Source organism: Mesoplodon densirostris, chromosome 15 (assembly GCF_025265405.1).
Source record: "Mesoplodon densirostris isolate mMesDen1 chromosome 15, mMesDen1 primary haplotype, whole genome shotgun sequence".
Lineage (NCBI taxonomy): Eukaryota > Metazoa > Chordata > Mammalia > Artiodactyla > Ziphiidae > Mesoplodon > Mesoplodon densirostris.
Window position 1 is genome coordinate 79773612 of NC_082675.1, and position 14976 is coordinate 79788587.

The 14976-nt window shown below is 37.5% G+C and overlaps 1 protein-coding gene across 1 annotated transcript in view; it reads left to right on the top strand.

Moving 5' to 3' along the window:
• Positions 1-14976, top strand: part of CDH7 (cadherin 7) — a 124977-nt gene that overhangs the window by 90874 nt on the left and 19127 nt on the right. Inside the window, exons 8-10 of the mRNA XM_060118182.1 lie at positions 10018-10154; positions 11414-11535; positions 12452-12569. Coding sequence (XP_059974165.1) covers positions 10018-10154; positions 11414-11535; positions 12452-12569 — 377 coding nt within the window. The remainder of the gene's footprint in view (positions 1-10017; positions 10155-11413; positions 11536-12451; positions 12570-14976) is intronic.

Below are 14976 nucleotides of genomic sequence, written 5' to 3' on the forward strand. Positions count from 1 at the left end.
ATATTACATAGTCATTTAATGGACATAAACACGTATTTGCATCGGGCACTCAAGTAACTATCAAAATGTAAGCCCTCTTCAACAGAGGCCAGTGGAGGAGGAGATCACACAGTCTGCCGAGGTCCTAGGAAAAGTGAATCTCCAGGCTGAGATGGAAGCTGAGGACTCTTACAGTTGTGAGCTTTGTGCTTCTGCACTTTTAGGAATATCGTAGTTCTTAGAGGAATGGAAAAGCAGTATTTGTTTCATTGTTTAAAATTAGGCCAATAGTATTTGAATTGTAAAAGAGTACGGGAGGGTGGATAATTAGTGTTTGAATTCATTGACATTCTTTGTAGTGTAATACTGAAATCTAGCATATGCCATTTACATTTGGAATATTTTCTGATATGTGGGGCAAGAGATTAGAATTCTAGAAAGAAATACATGTACTTGCCTCCAGCAAGGTAAATTGAGATCTTCTTCCCATATGACCCATGCCTTGCCTAGTTTTTGTTTTTTTTTTTTTTTTTTACCTATTCCATTAATGTACCAACCAAAAGCTCTTTGCATCTGCCCTTTCCTTAAAACAAGATGAGGACATCTACGTTACTGTTGGAACCTTACCATTTGGTTCCATTTGACTGTTTAGAAGTATAGTAAAAGTAGATTGAAAGGTTAAATGAACCCGGAGCCCAGTGGCTGGCCAGAATATAACACCTTTGGGGCCTCCCTGGTGGCGCAAGTGGTTGAGAGTCCGCCTGCCGATGCAGGGGATACGGGTTCGTGCCCCGGTCTGGGAGGATCCCATATGCCGCGGAGCGGCTGGGCCCGTGAGCCATGGCCGCTGAGCCTGCGCGTCCGGAGCCTGCGCGTCCGGAGCCTGTGCTCCGCAACGGGGGAGGCCACAACAGTGAGAGGCCCGCATACCGCAAAAAAAAAAAAAAAAAAAAAAAAAAAAAGAATATAACACCTTTGTGAATTGGTATGTCTTGTTATGGCTTGCCCACTATCCAGAGGGCTTACCTGGCCCACCATTTCATGTACACTTTGCCTTCGTCTTTCCTGATATGAAAACTAGAAGCCAAAGCTGGAAATTAGGTAATACTTGAGATTATGTAGAAAAAAAGAGATTTTTCTGAAAGCAAAAGTGGGTAATTGAGGGCCAGCATGTTTCTGGCTTTTTATTTTTTATGTAGTTGCCTACCATTTCATGTAAATTTTGGCCCCAACTACCAAATATCAGGCTCTATCTATTGAACTTGGAAGGACAGATTGTGTTCTGCTGATTCTGATCATTTTTCTGAATGGTAAAAGCTTTGCTTCTGTGTTTCTCATCAGTAAGATGGTAAAAACTATAAGAACAGCCTAGTGTTCAGAGGACTGTTATTTCTTCATGTCAGCATCCATAGGCTGATCAGTGAATCAACATATATTGATTAAGAACCTGCTTTGTGCACGACACTGGGAAAATACAGGAAAAACAAAGATGAATAAAACATTTCCCCTCACCTCAAGGAACTTACAATCTGGCTGAAGAAATAAGATTCCATAATAGTTAAACAATACAAGGGGGAAAAGTGCCAGCTCTGTCAGAGGGCAAATTGTGAGATAAATACTAATCACTCCAAGGTCATTGGACATGAGACTTCATTTGAAGGAGTGTAAGCATAAGCTGGACTTTGAGGGATGGCAGGATTTGGACAAGCCAAAGAATTACATAAAGTCTGTTTATGTTTTATGTAGTTATATCCTAAGAGTCTAGTGCTGTCTTATGAAATCAGCACATTTATTCTGTAGGCAACACAGCAAGCCCAAAGTCCCTGTGCTTAAAACAGCCAATGAATTGAAATGTATTATTACACGTAAGATCAGATTTGAAGAAGGGTGATTAAGAAGTGATGGAGATCATTTTCAGCATTTCTAACAATCCAAATACAGAGCTAGAGTTGTATTTATGTTCAAGGATACAAGGATGATAATAATATTTACCTGCAGGCTCTTTTGGCATTCCTGGTATGGTATGTCCTCAGAAAAAAGGGGATAAAATAGTATCGGATATTACATTATGTAGTGTGACTAGTCTGAGCACACATGGGGTGTTTGAATAAGTCAGTGTGTACTTTAAGTGGCTTGTATACATGCATGTATTTGTACATATTATTTTAATCTAAATTATGTGACTATCTCACAGAATTAAAGGGAAGGTTGAACAGCCAGTCTTCAGAAAAGAGAGGAGGAAGGTTTCTCTTTAAATACAAGTAGCAAGAGTGAGCTCACAGTCTCTTCTGAACATGGCAGTGGATGCACCACTGGCAACATTTTTTTCCTCATGGCTCTGTTTAAGGTTCACATTTCTTGGAAAGTTTTTTTAGTCCTGTCTTAGGACACGTGTCCATCTCTTACCCAGGAAGTTCTGGGCATTTTCATGGTGAGTCCCATCAAGATTGCATGAGATCGGGAAGCTTGAAATCCACAAGGGAAAATTGAGTTGCCGTTATCCGAAGAAGGGGGTGAGGCTGCAGACAGTAGCACCACTAAGTACTGAACTCAATAGCTTATTTGAAGTAATTTATTTCTCATTAAAGCCCTATAAGGCAAGTGTTAACATTCCGCTGTTATAAATAAACATGACTCTAGTTAGAAAATGTGGTTCTAGGATTTTAGCAAGTTCGGTATCAAAACCTGTACACTGCTCATAGCAACACACACACACACACACACACACACACACACATACATGCATGCACATGTGCATAAATTTCTTAAGCAATTAAGGTTTCAACTCAAATGATTCAGTTATTTCTATTGATCGATTTGTCGGTGTTTTTTATGTTACCTTTCCATATAGGGAGTAGCATTTGTGTTAATGTAGCCCACTCACCTTCATACTCTATTTGTGAATATCAACATGTATATCCATAGCTGGGTGATACGAATACTACTTGTGAATATGGAGAGGGCCATTTTAGTCGATCTTCGCAGCTTATTGAACAGCAGCACTGGTAACTACAGGCATTTATTAGGGGATTGATTTTGTTTCAGACGCACAGAACACTGAGGATATTTAGATGTATAAGATGTGGTCCCAACCCACTTGTTATCTAGCTGGAGGAGAGATCTTAGGTGAAAACTTATTTAAAAAATCCAATGTTAAATCTGGAAATGAGAAATCATCTTGTAAAATTTTCTCATTTTGCAGATAAAGAAACAGAAAAGTACAAATGGCGAATGAAAAGCCCAAATTAGTACGGTAGGTTTGCTGCAAGATTGTGGCTATAAATATTGCCCAGTCTGTGGTTCGTGGTGGTGCAGCACAGGGAGCTTGTAGTGAAGTCCATGGGCCCCGTATACTGCAGGCTTTCTTAAAAAGGCTCAATTTCTGAAGTAAGTCGGAAGGCTTGGTGCCTTACCAAGGCAGAGGATTGTCTTTAAGGAGTTGTAGGACTACAGTAATTGGAAGGAGGAAACATAGGAGTAAAGAAGGGCCAACATGAGGAAAGGCACCTAAATGGAGATACACACCATATTGTCATTTAATCAATTAATACATCAGTGTAACTGTCTTAGAGTTTTAGATAGAGCAGTGGAAAAAAAATGAAAATAGGCTGAATTCTAGAGTTGTAGGTAGTAGAGACTAAAAGCTCCTCTATGTGCGATGTGATATATACTGGAAAGATGGTTCAGACAGACACGGTTCTGAATCCTGGTTCCATCAACAACCAGCTGTGAGACTTTAAAAGTCCAATACTGACATACAGCAATAATGGTACCTGCTTGCCTTAGTTGGAAATTGTGCTTGGCTCGTTGAAACAAAGGTTAACACTAATGACTTACCAATGAGAAGTCTGGAGCCAGGCAGTCAAAGACTGACAATTTGGCAGGATAATGTCATCATGGGCTTGGCGGCTTCTGTCAGGCACTCATCACCTCATATTTACAAGGTGACTTTTGGGTTACTTTCCACTGTGTTCATGTCCCACATGAGATAGAGGGGAAGGGGCAAAAATCAAATGCCAGCTGAATTAGCAACTCTGTCCTATCCTGAGGGAGTTTTTCAATGATGCTCAACACAACTTTCTTTTGCATCTCATTTGTTAAACCTTAGCTGTAAGGACACTGCATCTACAGGGAGGCTAGCAAGTGTAGTTTTTCAGCTGGACACATGGTTGCCTCCAACAAAAGCAGGGATCTATTAATAAGAACTAAGGGCAAGTGGATATTAGGTGTGCAAGTAAAAGTCTCTGTCACACGTGACCTTACATAGCTGTTTGAGGATTAGGAAAAAAATGTATATGTTTTACATTCTCAGTATATTTAGAGGGAGGGACAGGTTGATGAATCTGCTTTTGGATATTCTGAGCTTTAGTTGAACATGTTGCTGGTATCTGGAGTAGTTTAGGAAATCTCAGAAAAAGGATTGAGGCTTGTTATTGAGATTTGGAGGTGTCTGCATAAGAAATGGAGAGGGCAGAAGCTTTAACTGCTAGTGCTGCAAAAATATGGAAGTGATCTCTTTCATTGGTCACTCCAACATTACAGTGAAAGAGGTCAAGTATTTTAGGTTGTAATTTATAGAAACTAGAGGGGTCATTGTGAGCGTGCACACCACTAACTGCAGCAGAAGTTGCTTTAAAGATAACTTTGGGTCATGATTAGAGAAACACCAGTCTTTTTCTTTCCTGTTCAGCCTCTAATTGATTCAGGCAACTGTATTTCTCTGTCCTTAAGCCAGTAGATCTGGAGCTGCAAAGAGTGTACTTCTCCCAGCTTCTTCAGAACCCTTTCTCTCTTTTGGCTCACTCAGCCCTCCCAGATTCTAATTCAGAGACAATTTCCCCCACTCACTCTAAAAAGTGCCCGTATTTTCTTTATTTCTCTTGGTTAAGGATTTTTTTTTCCCCCTTCAGGTAACTTTATCATTAGCTAATGTCTCACACATAAATTCTCACTTTTTGCATGTCCAGAGGGGCTGGTAGAAAATAGGGAACCCCTTTAATACTGGGGGTATCTTAAGTCCTTGTGATTAAGAAATATAATGACCACTGTGACTATTTTCCATGGTTTGTCTACTCCTGATCCTTGCCCAGGTTTCCACCTCTTCTCAAGATAATTCCTCAGTCTCTTCCCACACCTGTCCCAGTTTCCTTCACTGAGAATAGCAATTTGTTGGTTTTCTCCTAAATACTTATTATAGATTGCTACCTTTCAAAATATTTTGTTTATATACTGTATTTCCTGAGATAGAGCGACGCATGCAGGTCCTCCAGATTAATTGCTGAATGTATGAATGAGTGAAAGGGAGACATAAGAATATCAGAATAATTCACGAAATACCAAATACATATATATGAGGCTATTTAGTGAAAGCTAAGCAAGATTTATAAATATTTTAAAATATACTGAATTGTGGTAAGCATTTCATGTTGTATGTAAGTCAAGTCATCATGCTGTAACCTTAAACTTATATAGTGCTGTATGTCGATTATATCCCAATGAAACTGGAAGAAAAAAATTTAAAAGAAATAAAAAATAAAGATACACTCAAGTTATAAGTGGAAGCTACAGAGTTTATGGTTTAGAAATAATATTTGGATGATAGAAACTTTGGTGTCCATTCTTCTCAAAATTTATAGAAGCATAGGTGATAACTACATCCCCACAAGATATAGGGGTTTTTCTATGAGGTGAATGGAGGTTGGAGATATTTAACATATTAAATGAATTCTCAAGTTTAATATCCTTTATTCGAATGCTGGGAGTTTTGAGACTATTGATAATAGAGGCAAATGTTTTAGTTATTGACTTTAGCTCAGTGGGGGATTACATGAACTCATTAAGACAGATATATGCCAAGTTCAAGGCCTTTTTGCTTTGTAAGAATCTAAAAGTCTGTTTTTTCCTGAATATACAAACATTACCATAGTAGTTTGAAAAAAAATGAACAGTTCAGGCTTTTAGTATTATCTCGATTGATGCATGAGTGCGTGGGTATTGAGTTATAATCTTCATGTCAAACGTTAATATTAATTATTCTATTACCATTGGATTATATATATATATTAAATATATATATACATATAATTAAATAATTATATATGTATAATCGTTGCATACATAGAGAATATGTTAATACTATGAAATATTGGCATATAATGTTTTGACTAAAGCAACATTTCAGAGGAGAAAATCTAGGTCTTCCATGTAATTGAAAATTAAAGTCTATTTTTAACATTAAATAAACTCATTTCTTGTTTGCATGGCTGTTGTGTGGGAAGTAGATTGTAGACAATAAGAATTGAAGTATGGGGCCTCCCTGGTGGCGCAGTGGTTGAGAGTCCGCCTGCCGATGCGGGGGACTTGGGTTCGTGCCCCGGTCTGGGAAGATCCCACATGCCGCGGAGCGGCTGGGCCCGTGAGCCATGGCCGCTGAGCCTGCGCATCCGGAGCCTGTGCTCCGCAACGGGAGAGGCCACAACAGTGAGAGGCCCGCACACCGCAAAAAAAAAAAAAAAAAAAAAAAAAAAAAAAAAAAGAATTGAAGTATGTTGATAAGGAGTAAAATGATACAAAGTCTAGGCTAAAGTAGGCGGTAGCTTGGAATGATATCTACTGTCAAGTACTATTGACAACTTGGATGCAGGGACAAGAAAGAAAAACAAATCTAGGTTTTTAGTTTGAGTAAGCAAGTGACTGGTAGTGTCATTTGCTCAGGTGGAAACGCGTGAGGGAGGAGGAGGTTTGGGGGTTGCTAGGAGACAACATCGGTCTGGGCACATTACATTTCAGTGCACGTTGTGTATTTATGTGGTTCTACTAAGTAAGTAATTCAGTATGTAAGTTTGGTTGGCCAAGGAGATTTTATATAAATGTAGGTGTCATCAAAAATATAGAAGTGAGTTAAGCGATAGGACCCTGTAAGTTGCAAGGAAAAGTGTTTATCCAAGAAGAGAAGGGAATCCCTGGGAAAGGTTTTGGGGGAGTGCGAGTAGCCAGAGGTCACAAAGGGGAGGGTAAACCAGCCAAGGTGACTGAAAGGAGCAGAGAGTGAGGTAGGAGAACAACAGGGAATATGTGGTATTAATAAAGGCAGAAGGAGAATGTGTTTTGAGGAGTCATCAGTGGTCAATTGAGGTAAATTTAAATGAGATAAAAAGTAATAAAAGAACAGAAAAGTGAACAATGGATTTGACAATATGGAGGCCAACGATGAACTTGACACAAATGGAAGAAATTTGTTTTTTAAAATAGAAAACACACGTTTTTGATTCAAATAAAGCTATATAGATGGAAAAGGATCCAAATCCCAGGAAAAACATTCTTGAGGTCAGCAGATAGGATGGATAGCTCAAGTAGAATGGTTTGATTTTGATTTGAATAAAGACACTTAGCTACAATAAAAGGATGGTAAGTAGAGGGTATGGGGAAACTCAAGATTTATTTTTCCTCTCATATCTCATGTAGCACAGATCCTGGAGGTGAGGGTGAGTACGTTTTGTACTGCCTTTGCCATTTTCAAACTATTTAATTTTCTTTTCCCTTTCAAACTCTCAACTCTTTTGTAGAATGCATCACCATACTTTACTCAAAATCTTTCACGTTGCTATCAACCATCAAATATATAGTAATCACACTGATTTGTTGAGGATTTTAGTACACAGATTATTTTATTTCTCCCCACCGTCACTTTTGGCTTCTCACTTTCTTGGTCGTCTTGACTTTAATGATCTGTTTCTCTGCCTCAGTTTTGTCATAGATTCTAATGAACATACCCTTGGCTTGCTAACTCTCATAGATACACTACTACTGTTGAAAATCAACTTCAGGCATCTCATTCTCTGTCAGCTACTTCCCACTCCAGCAATTCTGCATCCTGGTAAAGTCCCACCACCGATTGGTGCTACCAGAATCTTCTCGATGTCAATCTGCCTTCCCTTATTTTCTCAGTTCTCTCTTACAAACTTAGAGACCATGGACCTTCATTATCATCACTCACATGTTGGTACCCTCATCCTCCTAACCCTCTTCTCCTCTCATTGTCCATCACTGGTTAAACCCAACCCTCTCCTTTTAATGCATCTTCAAATACATAGATGAGAACAAAGCAAGACAGACAGATGGGATGACTGGTTTTACATTAAGTCAATGGAAATAAATCTCAAAGGGGCAATCCACAATGCTCAGCTATTCTATTATATTCTCCCTAGTATATGCATTTTTGTCTCTTCTCAAAAAAAGGAATTTTCTCTTCTCCTCAAACCTCCTCTCTTCTCCTGTCTTAGTTGACAACCTTGTCTCCTATGCCATCAAGAAAACAGAAGCCATCAAAAATAACTTTGTAATATTCTCAAATACCTGTTGCTTCACAAAGACAATAATATTTGTTGATCTGTGGTCAGTTTTTTTGTAACATTTTCCTATGCCTTCTCTTTCCTTTTTAAGTTTCTTGCATCTTGTTATATAGCAGACTAGTAGTAGATGATTCTATTTAATAATAGTAGTTGAACTACTATGGAAACAGAGAATACTTTCTGAAATTAGGTGTGTGTTTATCTGTTTGTTCATTTGTGTAATTATTTGCTTTTAAATGAGAGTCCTTATTTCACCCACCTAGAAAGACAAGGGCATTTGAAGATAGTCATTAATGAGGGAAGGGTGAATTTTGTATATGAATCAAAAAATAGCATAATTGAACAAGAATACAAGTAGAGTGGTAGTTATTTACTAATATTTAGATAGAGATATTTTGAGAAAATCCTTTACACACCAAAATATTTATGTAATTTGAGGCGTTCTACTTTTTTAAAAAATTTTATTTTATATTGGATTATAGTTGATTTACAATGTGTTAGTTTCAGATGTACAGCAAAGTGATTCAGTTATACATATACATATATCCATTCTTTTTCAGATTCTTTTCCTATATAGGTTATTACAGAATATTGAGTAGAGTTCCCTGTGCTATACAGTAGGTCCTTGTTGATTATATCGTATACGTTAATCCCAAACTACTAATTTATCTCTCCCCCCACCTTTCCCCTTTGGTAACCATAAGATTGTTTTCAAAGTCTGTGAGTCTGCTTCTGTTTTGTAAATAAGTTCATTCGTATCACTTTTTTAGATTCCACATATAAGTGATATCATATGATATACGTCTTTTTCTGTCTGACTTACTTCACTTAGTATGATAATCTCTAGGTCCATCCATGTTGCTACAAATGGCATTATTTCATTCTTTTTAATGGCTGAGTAATATTTCATTGTATATATGTACCACATCTTCTTTATCCATTCCTGTGTTGATGCACATTTAGGCTGTTTCCATGTCATGACTACTGTAACTAGTGCTGCTATGCACATTGGGGTGCATGTATCTTTTTGAATTATGGTTTTCTCTGGATATATGCCCAGGAGTGGAATTGTTGGACCACACGATAGTTCTATATTTAATTTTTTAAGGAGCCTTAATACTGTTCTCCATAATGGTTGTACCAATTTACATTCCCACCAACAGTGTAGGAGGGTTCCTTTTTCTCCACACTGAGGGGTTCTGCTTTGAAACATGTCTGTGGAACCCTGGTCAAGGCCCCCGAATGAGCAATATAAAAACAGAAAGGTTAAGACCAACCTGATGTAATGAAGCCAAAAGATGTTTCTAAGTATATGTGAATGGGTCAGATGTCTACATATGTTTCATTTTAGAGGGACCTCTAATCGTGGCCAGGGCTACTAAATCTGATGAGAATGTTTTTTAGGAGCCACAGTGTGGAGTTTATAACGGCATATTCAAATCCACTGTGAAGATATTTATACAACTGTCTTTATTTTATACTGTTGGACAGAAAAGCAGAGATTACTGACAAGCAGGTTATGAATCAACGGGAACATTGGTGAAGTTTTAAACTAGACATATTTTATGTTAGTATGACAGATTGTGGAGTCAGCAGAATTTGGTGATTGGCTGTGCAATTAATGAAATAAATTCAGCAAATTATAATCAAACAAATATTGAAGTGTTTTTTTTTAACATTCAATTAGGTATTCAATTGACAGAAACACAGACTTGGAGAGATACTTCAATATTGATGCCAACAGTGGAGTTATTACAACTGCCAAATCTCTGGATCGAGAGACAAATGCTGTTCATAATATCACAGTCCTTGCAATGGAGAGCCGTAAGTTGTAAGGTTTAACATTAAATTAGGATGGAGGACATTGAGAGTGGAGAATGGGTTGGCATGAGTTTACAGTTTTGACTTGAATTTTACTAGGTGTTTGAATTCAGCAAAATTTTGAAATTTTCTAATTTCAAGCTGCAAAATATTTGTATTCTCTAACTTTATTCGCTAGTACTTACAAAGTTAGTGAAAAGAGGTTACCATAAAATAATGGGCCTGAGTTACCCTCAGAGGGCTTCTGCTTGTTTTGTGGTCATACTTTGTGCTGCATTTATGCTGACATGGGGTTGGTCCCGTAGTTTACAAAAAAAACAGTAAATTGATCTCTAACCAAGACACCCAGATTTCTACATTTTCATATTGAACTAATTTTGGTCCTTGATAAGAAAAACATTGAGAGAACAATGCATAATTATACTGTGTTCATGTTATATACATATGTAATAGGTACATAGTATATACACATATTCATACAAAAATCGGCTCTAGCATCAAAGAATATTGAAATTCCTGGCTTATTTGTCACTGTGTGTGTGTGTTTGACATTTGGATCAGAGTTTCCGTTGCTCGCTTTAAAGTCTACAGTGTTGTGGTTCTAGATTTTATTCAAGTCTTAGTCATTTCCTTATTAGATTGTGCTTTAGAGAGGCAAACATTTTTGCTTGATTCTAATCGTTTTAAATATGAGTTTCCTACATAAGATGGGGTTGGAGTAATAGCTTTACTCTGAGCACAAGCAGACCGTGGAGATATTGTAGGTTCGGTTCCAGGCACCACAGTAAAGTGAATATCACAATGAAGGGGTCACACAGATGTTTTGGTTTCTCAGTGCATATGAAAGTTGTGTTTATACTATACTGTAATCGGTTAAGTATATAATAAATAGCATTTTGTCTAAAAAAAAGGTTACACTTTATTTAAAAAATACTTTACTGCCAAAAAATGCTAACTGTCATGTGATCCTTTAGCAAGTTATAGAAGGAACATTAGGAACGTCAAAGATCACTGATCACAGATCACCGTAACACATATAATAATAATAATAAAGTCTGAAATATTATGAGAATTACCAAAATGTGACAGAGACACAAGGTGAGCAACTGTTATTGGAAAAATGGGACCCATTGACTTGCTCGATGAAGGGTTGCCAAAAACCTTCAATTTGTAAAACACACAGTATCTGCAAAGCGCATTCAAGTGAAGTGCAATAGAACGAGGTGTGCCTGTAAATGATAAAATGTTTTCCCGTTTATTAGAGAATCCATCTCAAATAGGAAGAGGCTATGTAGCCATCACTATACTTGACATCAATGACAACGCCCCTGAATTTGCCATGGACTATGAGACCACCGTTTGTGAAAATGCCCAGCCAGGCCAGGTGAGAGTCTCCAGAATACCACGCTCCTCGTTCGTGATTCCTTTAAAGATGCCCAGCGGCGGTTGCCTTTGAGATCCTGCCAACTTTAAGATAAAATATAATCAGCATGTTTCAGCAAAACTCACGCTTTGATGTGTAGCATAAACTAATATTAAAGGAACTTTCAAATTCTGTTTAATTGGCATGATGAAAATTCCTCTGGAAGAAAAGGTAAACGTTGTAAAAGCCGTGTTAAACGGTTAAGGGCTTAGGCTTTTTTAAGGAGAAATATAGCATGTTAAGCTCGATTGGGCCGCTTCCCACATTACACCGCGGGGCTTAAGTATCTTCAAGTTGTAAGAATTAAGTGTAGTGTAATCTCCTTGTGGTTTGGTCTACTCATCCATATTCTCAGTGTCCTGTGATGTTTACCGACATGGTATAATCAGTTGGCACAGCTTATTTCTGAGGTTCACAAAAGTAAAATCAAATATGCATTTTGAAAAGGACATGATTTGATTTTCAGAGCCCTTTTTTTTTTTTTTTTTTGATTTTTTTTTTTTTTGGCGGTACGCGGACCTCTCACTGTTGTGGCCTCTCCCGTTGCGGAGCACAGGCTCCGGACGCGCAGGCTCAGTGGCCATGGCTCAAGGGCCCAGCCACTCCGCGGCATGTGGGATCCTCCCGGACAGGGGCACGAACCCGTATCCCCCACATCGGCAGGCGGACTCCCACCCACTGCGCCACCAGGGAAGCCCCAGAGCCCTTTTTAGATTGGGTTCATATTAGTACACCTGACGCCGCCGCCTGCCCCCTCTCCTCACACGTCTCAGTCAGGAAGATGGTATTTATCATCCGTGTGAAGTTGCTCTGTCCTGCCTCACAAAACAGCCGAGCACACCAACATGCTTTCACGTTTTACATTCCCTATTCCTAGGTTATCCAGAAAATCAGTGCTGTCGATAAAGATGAGCCATCCAATGGACACCAGTTTTATTTCAGCTTAACAATGGATGCAACGAATAACCACAACTTCTCATTGAAAGATAACAAAGGTAAGGTATAATTTTTTTCGTCAGAGGAGGCAACAGGTAGAAGCTTTCTAAGCAAGTACTTTTTCTCACTCAGGAATGCTGATTATGTAATTTTTTTTTCTTCATACCAGTGAGGACGTAATTAAAGGGCAGTGAGCCCCTTAAGTAATTTTTATCTATGGATTTGCTGTCATGAAGAAGAAACTGCTACTTAAATCATTTTAGGCCTAAATCCAAAGAAGGGGGGAAGCCAGATCCATCTCTCTCTATCTTTACTTCTAGACATTTGTTTCCTTACTTGTATACCAAGCTCTTCATCCAGAGTATCTAATCAGTTGAGGACCAGCTAAATGCCTTAACAAGGATTATACTACCTAGGCGTAACCTGAAAGTTTAGGAAAATAATTGGACTTAACACATTTCAACCTAAATCAACTTTGACTTAATATTTCAATGCCAACATCAGTTGTTTTATTTTTAACATAAAAATAAAAGTAATCCTTGCAAATAACAAATATACTCTTTATGGAGAGAAATATAAAATTAAAAAAGAACAAAGAATTCCCTATCATCCCAAATGCCGTTTCTCTGCTTCAAAGATAAACACTCTTAATCAGTTTTATAAATGTCATTTTTACAAATACCTATAGGTAGGTTCTGGTTTTGCTCAATTATATAAACATACATATATAATATATATATATATATATATATATATATACTTCTAGACATAGAGACAGTATATAGACAATTGTAAAAACTTTCAAAGGAAGCATGAGAACTTGCTATCTATTGTCTAATTTTGAATACTCCTCTCTCTCTCTCTCTCTCTCTCTCTCTCTCTCTCTCTCTCTCTCTCTCTCTCTCTCTCTGTATAGAGAAAGGAGTATACCCCAACAATATAAGAAATGTAATTCTTCCAGTTTGAATGTGTTACTGAGCTTTCAGATAAACAAAATGTAGAAATAAATTTGTTAGTTAAGTCTGGCTTATCTAAAAATATTTGCTTTCAGAAGATGGACATTATAAGTGCTTTTGCCTGAAGTCACCACGTATTTTACTGCAGGAAATTCAACTTTGGCCTCAGAAATTCAATCTGAAAATAATACATGTTTCTGATCCCGCTCTCTGCTAAAGGAGGATACTGTCTTTTCCGCGTAGTAACATAAAAGGAAGCACATTCTCTATGTGGGTAATCCCAAACTCTCTGACTTAATCATAGTTGGAAAGGACAATTCTCAGCATTTGCAGTCATCCAGCACAAATGCAGAGAGGGGAGTTTATGATTTTCCCAAGAAGGGTCTGAACGTTTCCCCCATTTGTTATCATCCAGTACCACCAGGATTGTAGGACAGCACAGGCACTAAAATGGCTGGATTTCCAGGACGTTGACACAGCCACACGATTGAAAGATTTCCCCAAGGGCAAGCCTAGAGCTCCCTCATCTGTGGGAATCTTGGAGGAAAACATAAGGAATAGGAAGAAAGAACGTCAGTGTGTGTGTGATTTGATGTCAGGCATGTTAGATTACAAATCAACAACTCTGAGAAAACTTTGTGTGTCAACTCATAAATATGTATAACATCTGAATGGTTGGAAGGCAAAGACAAGGGGTGTGTGTGTGTCAAGGGTACAGAAACATACTCAAGACAATATGCTTCAACAACTCCATGTGTAGTTTTTTAAGGAACACTCTTGAATTCATACATTTTAAAATAAAAGATTTGTTTACATAAAAACCTACCAGCTGGAATCTGAAAACCAAACACTTTTCTTCCTACTACATTTTATAATTCCAGTCTCATGTGTGCTTGCTGTTCTGTGCTATTCGAGACATAACAGATTTCAGCTTGTTCTTTCATTAGAGTATTGTTCATTCTTTCATGTCATTGGATAAAGCACACTGGGTAAAACTATGGTCCTGGTGTTCCTTCTTTTCCATTATATTTTCATTGCTCTAAATTTTAAAATCACATAAATTCCATTATTAATTAATTAAGACAAGTTAACTGAACAAATTGTTAGCAGATTAAAAAATCTATTTCTGATATAGAAATCACAGTTGTGTCATACAGACTTACTGATCACCATTAAAAGTTTCATAATTACCATAATAGGTTAGATGAAACAGAATATTGAATATATTATAAATTAAACACAAATGACCTATTTTATCACTGACAAAATGTTTATATACATGGTGTTTTGGTAACCCTGTGTACCAGGGTTTTAATTTTTAAAAATTACACAATAATTCCTCTTTTGAATATCTATGCATACTCATTTTAATTAAAACTAGAGTGGCTTATTTTACTTCTTTCTATATTGGGCTTGGAACTTGTCCAAGAAAAGATGGATTGGAAATTTCACCTATTCTATCTGATGATGATGCAAAAATACTTAACCTGTTAATTTTTATTATCTTCTC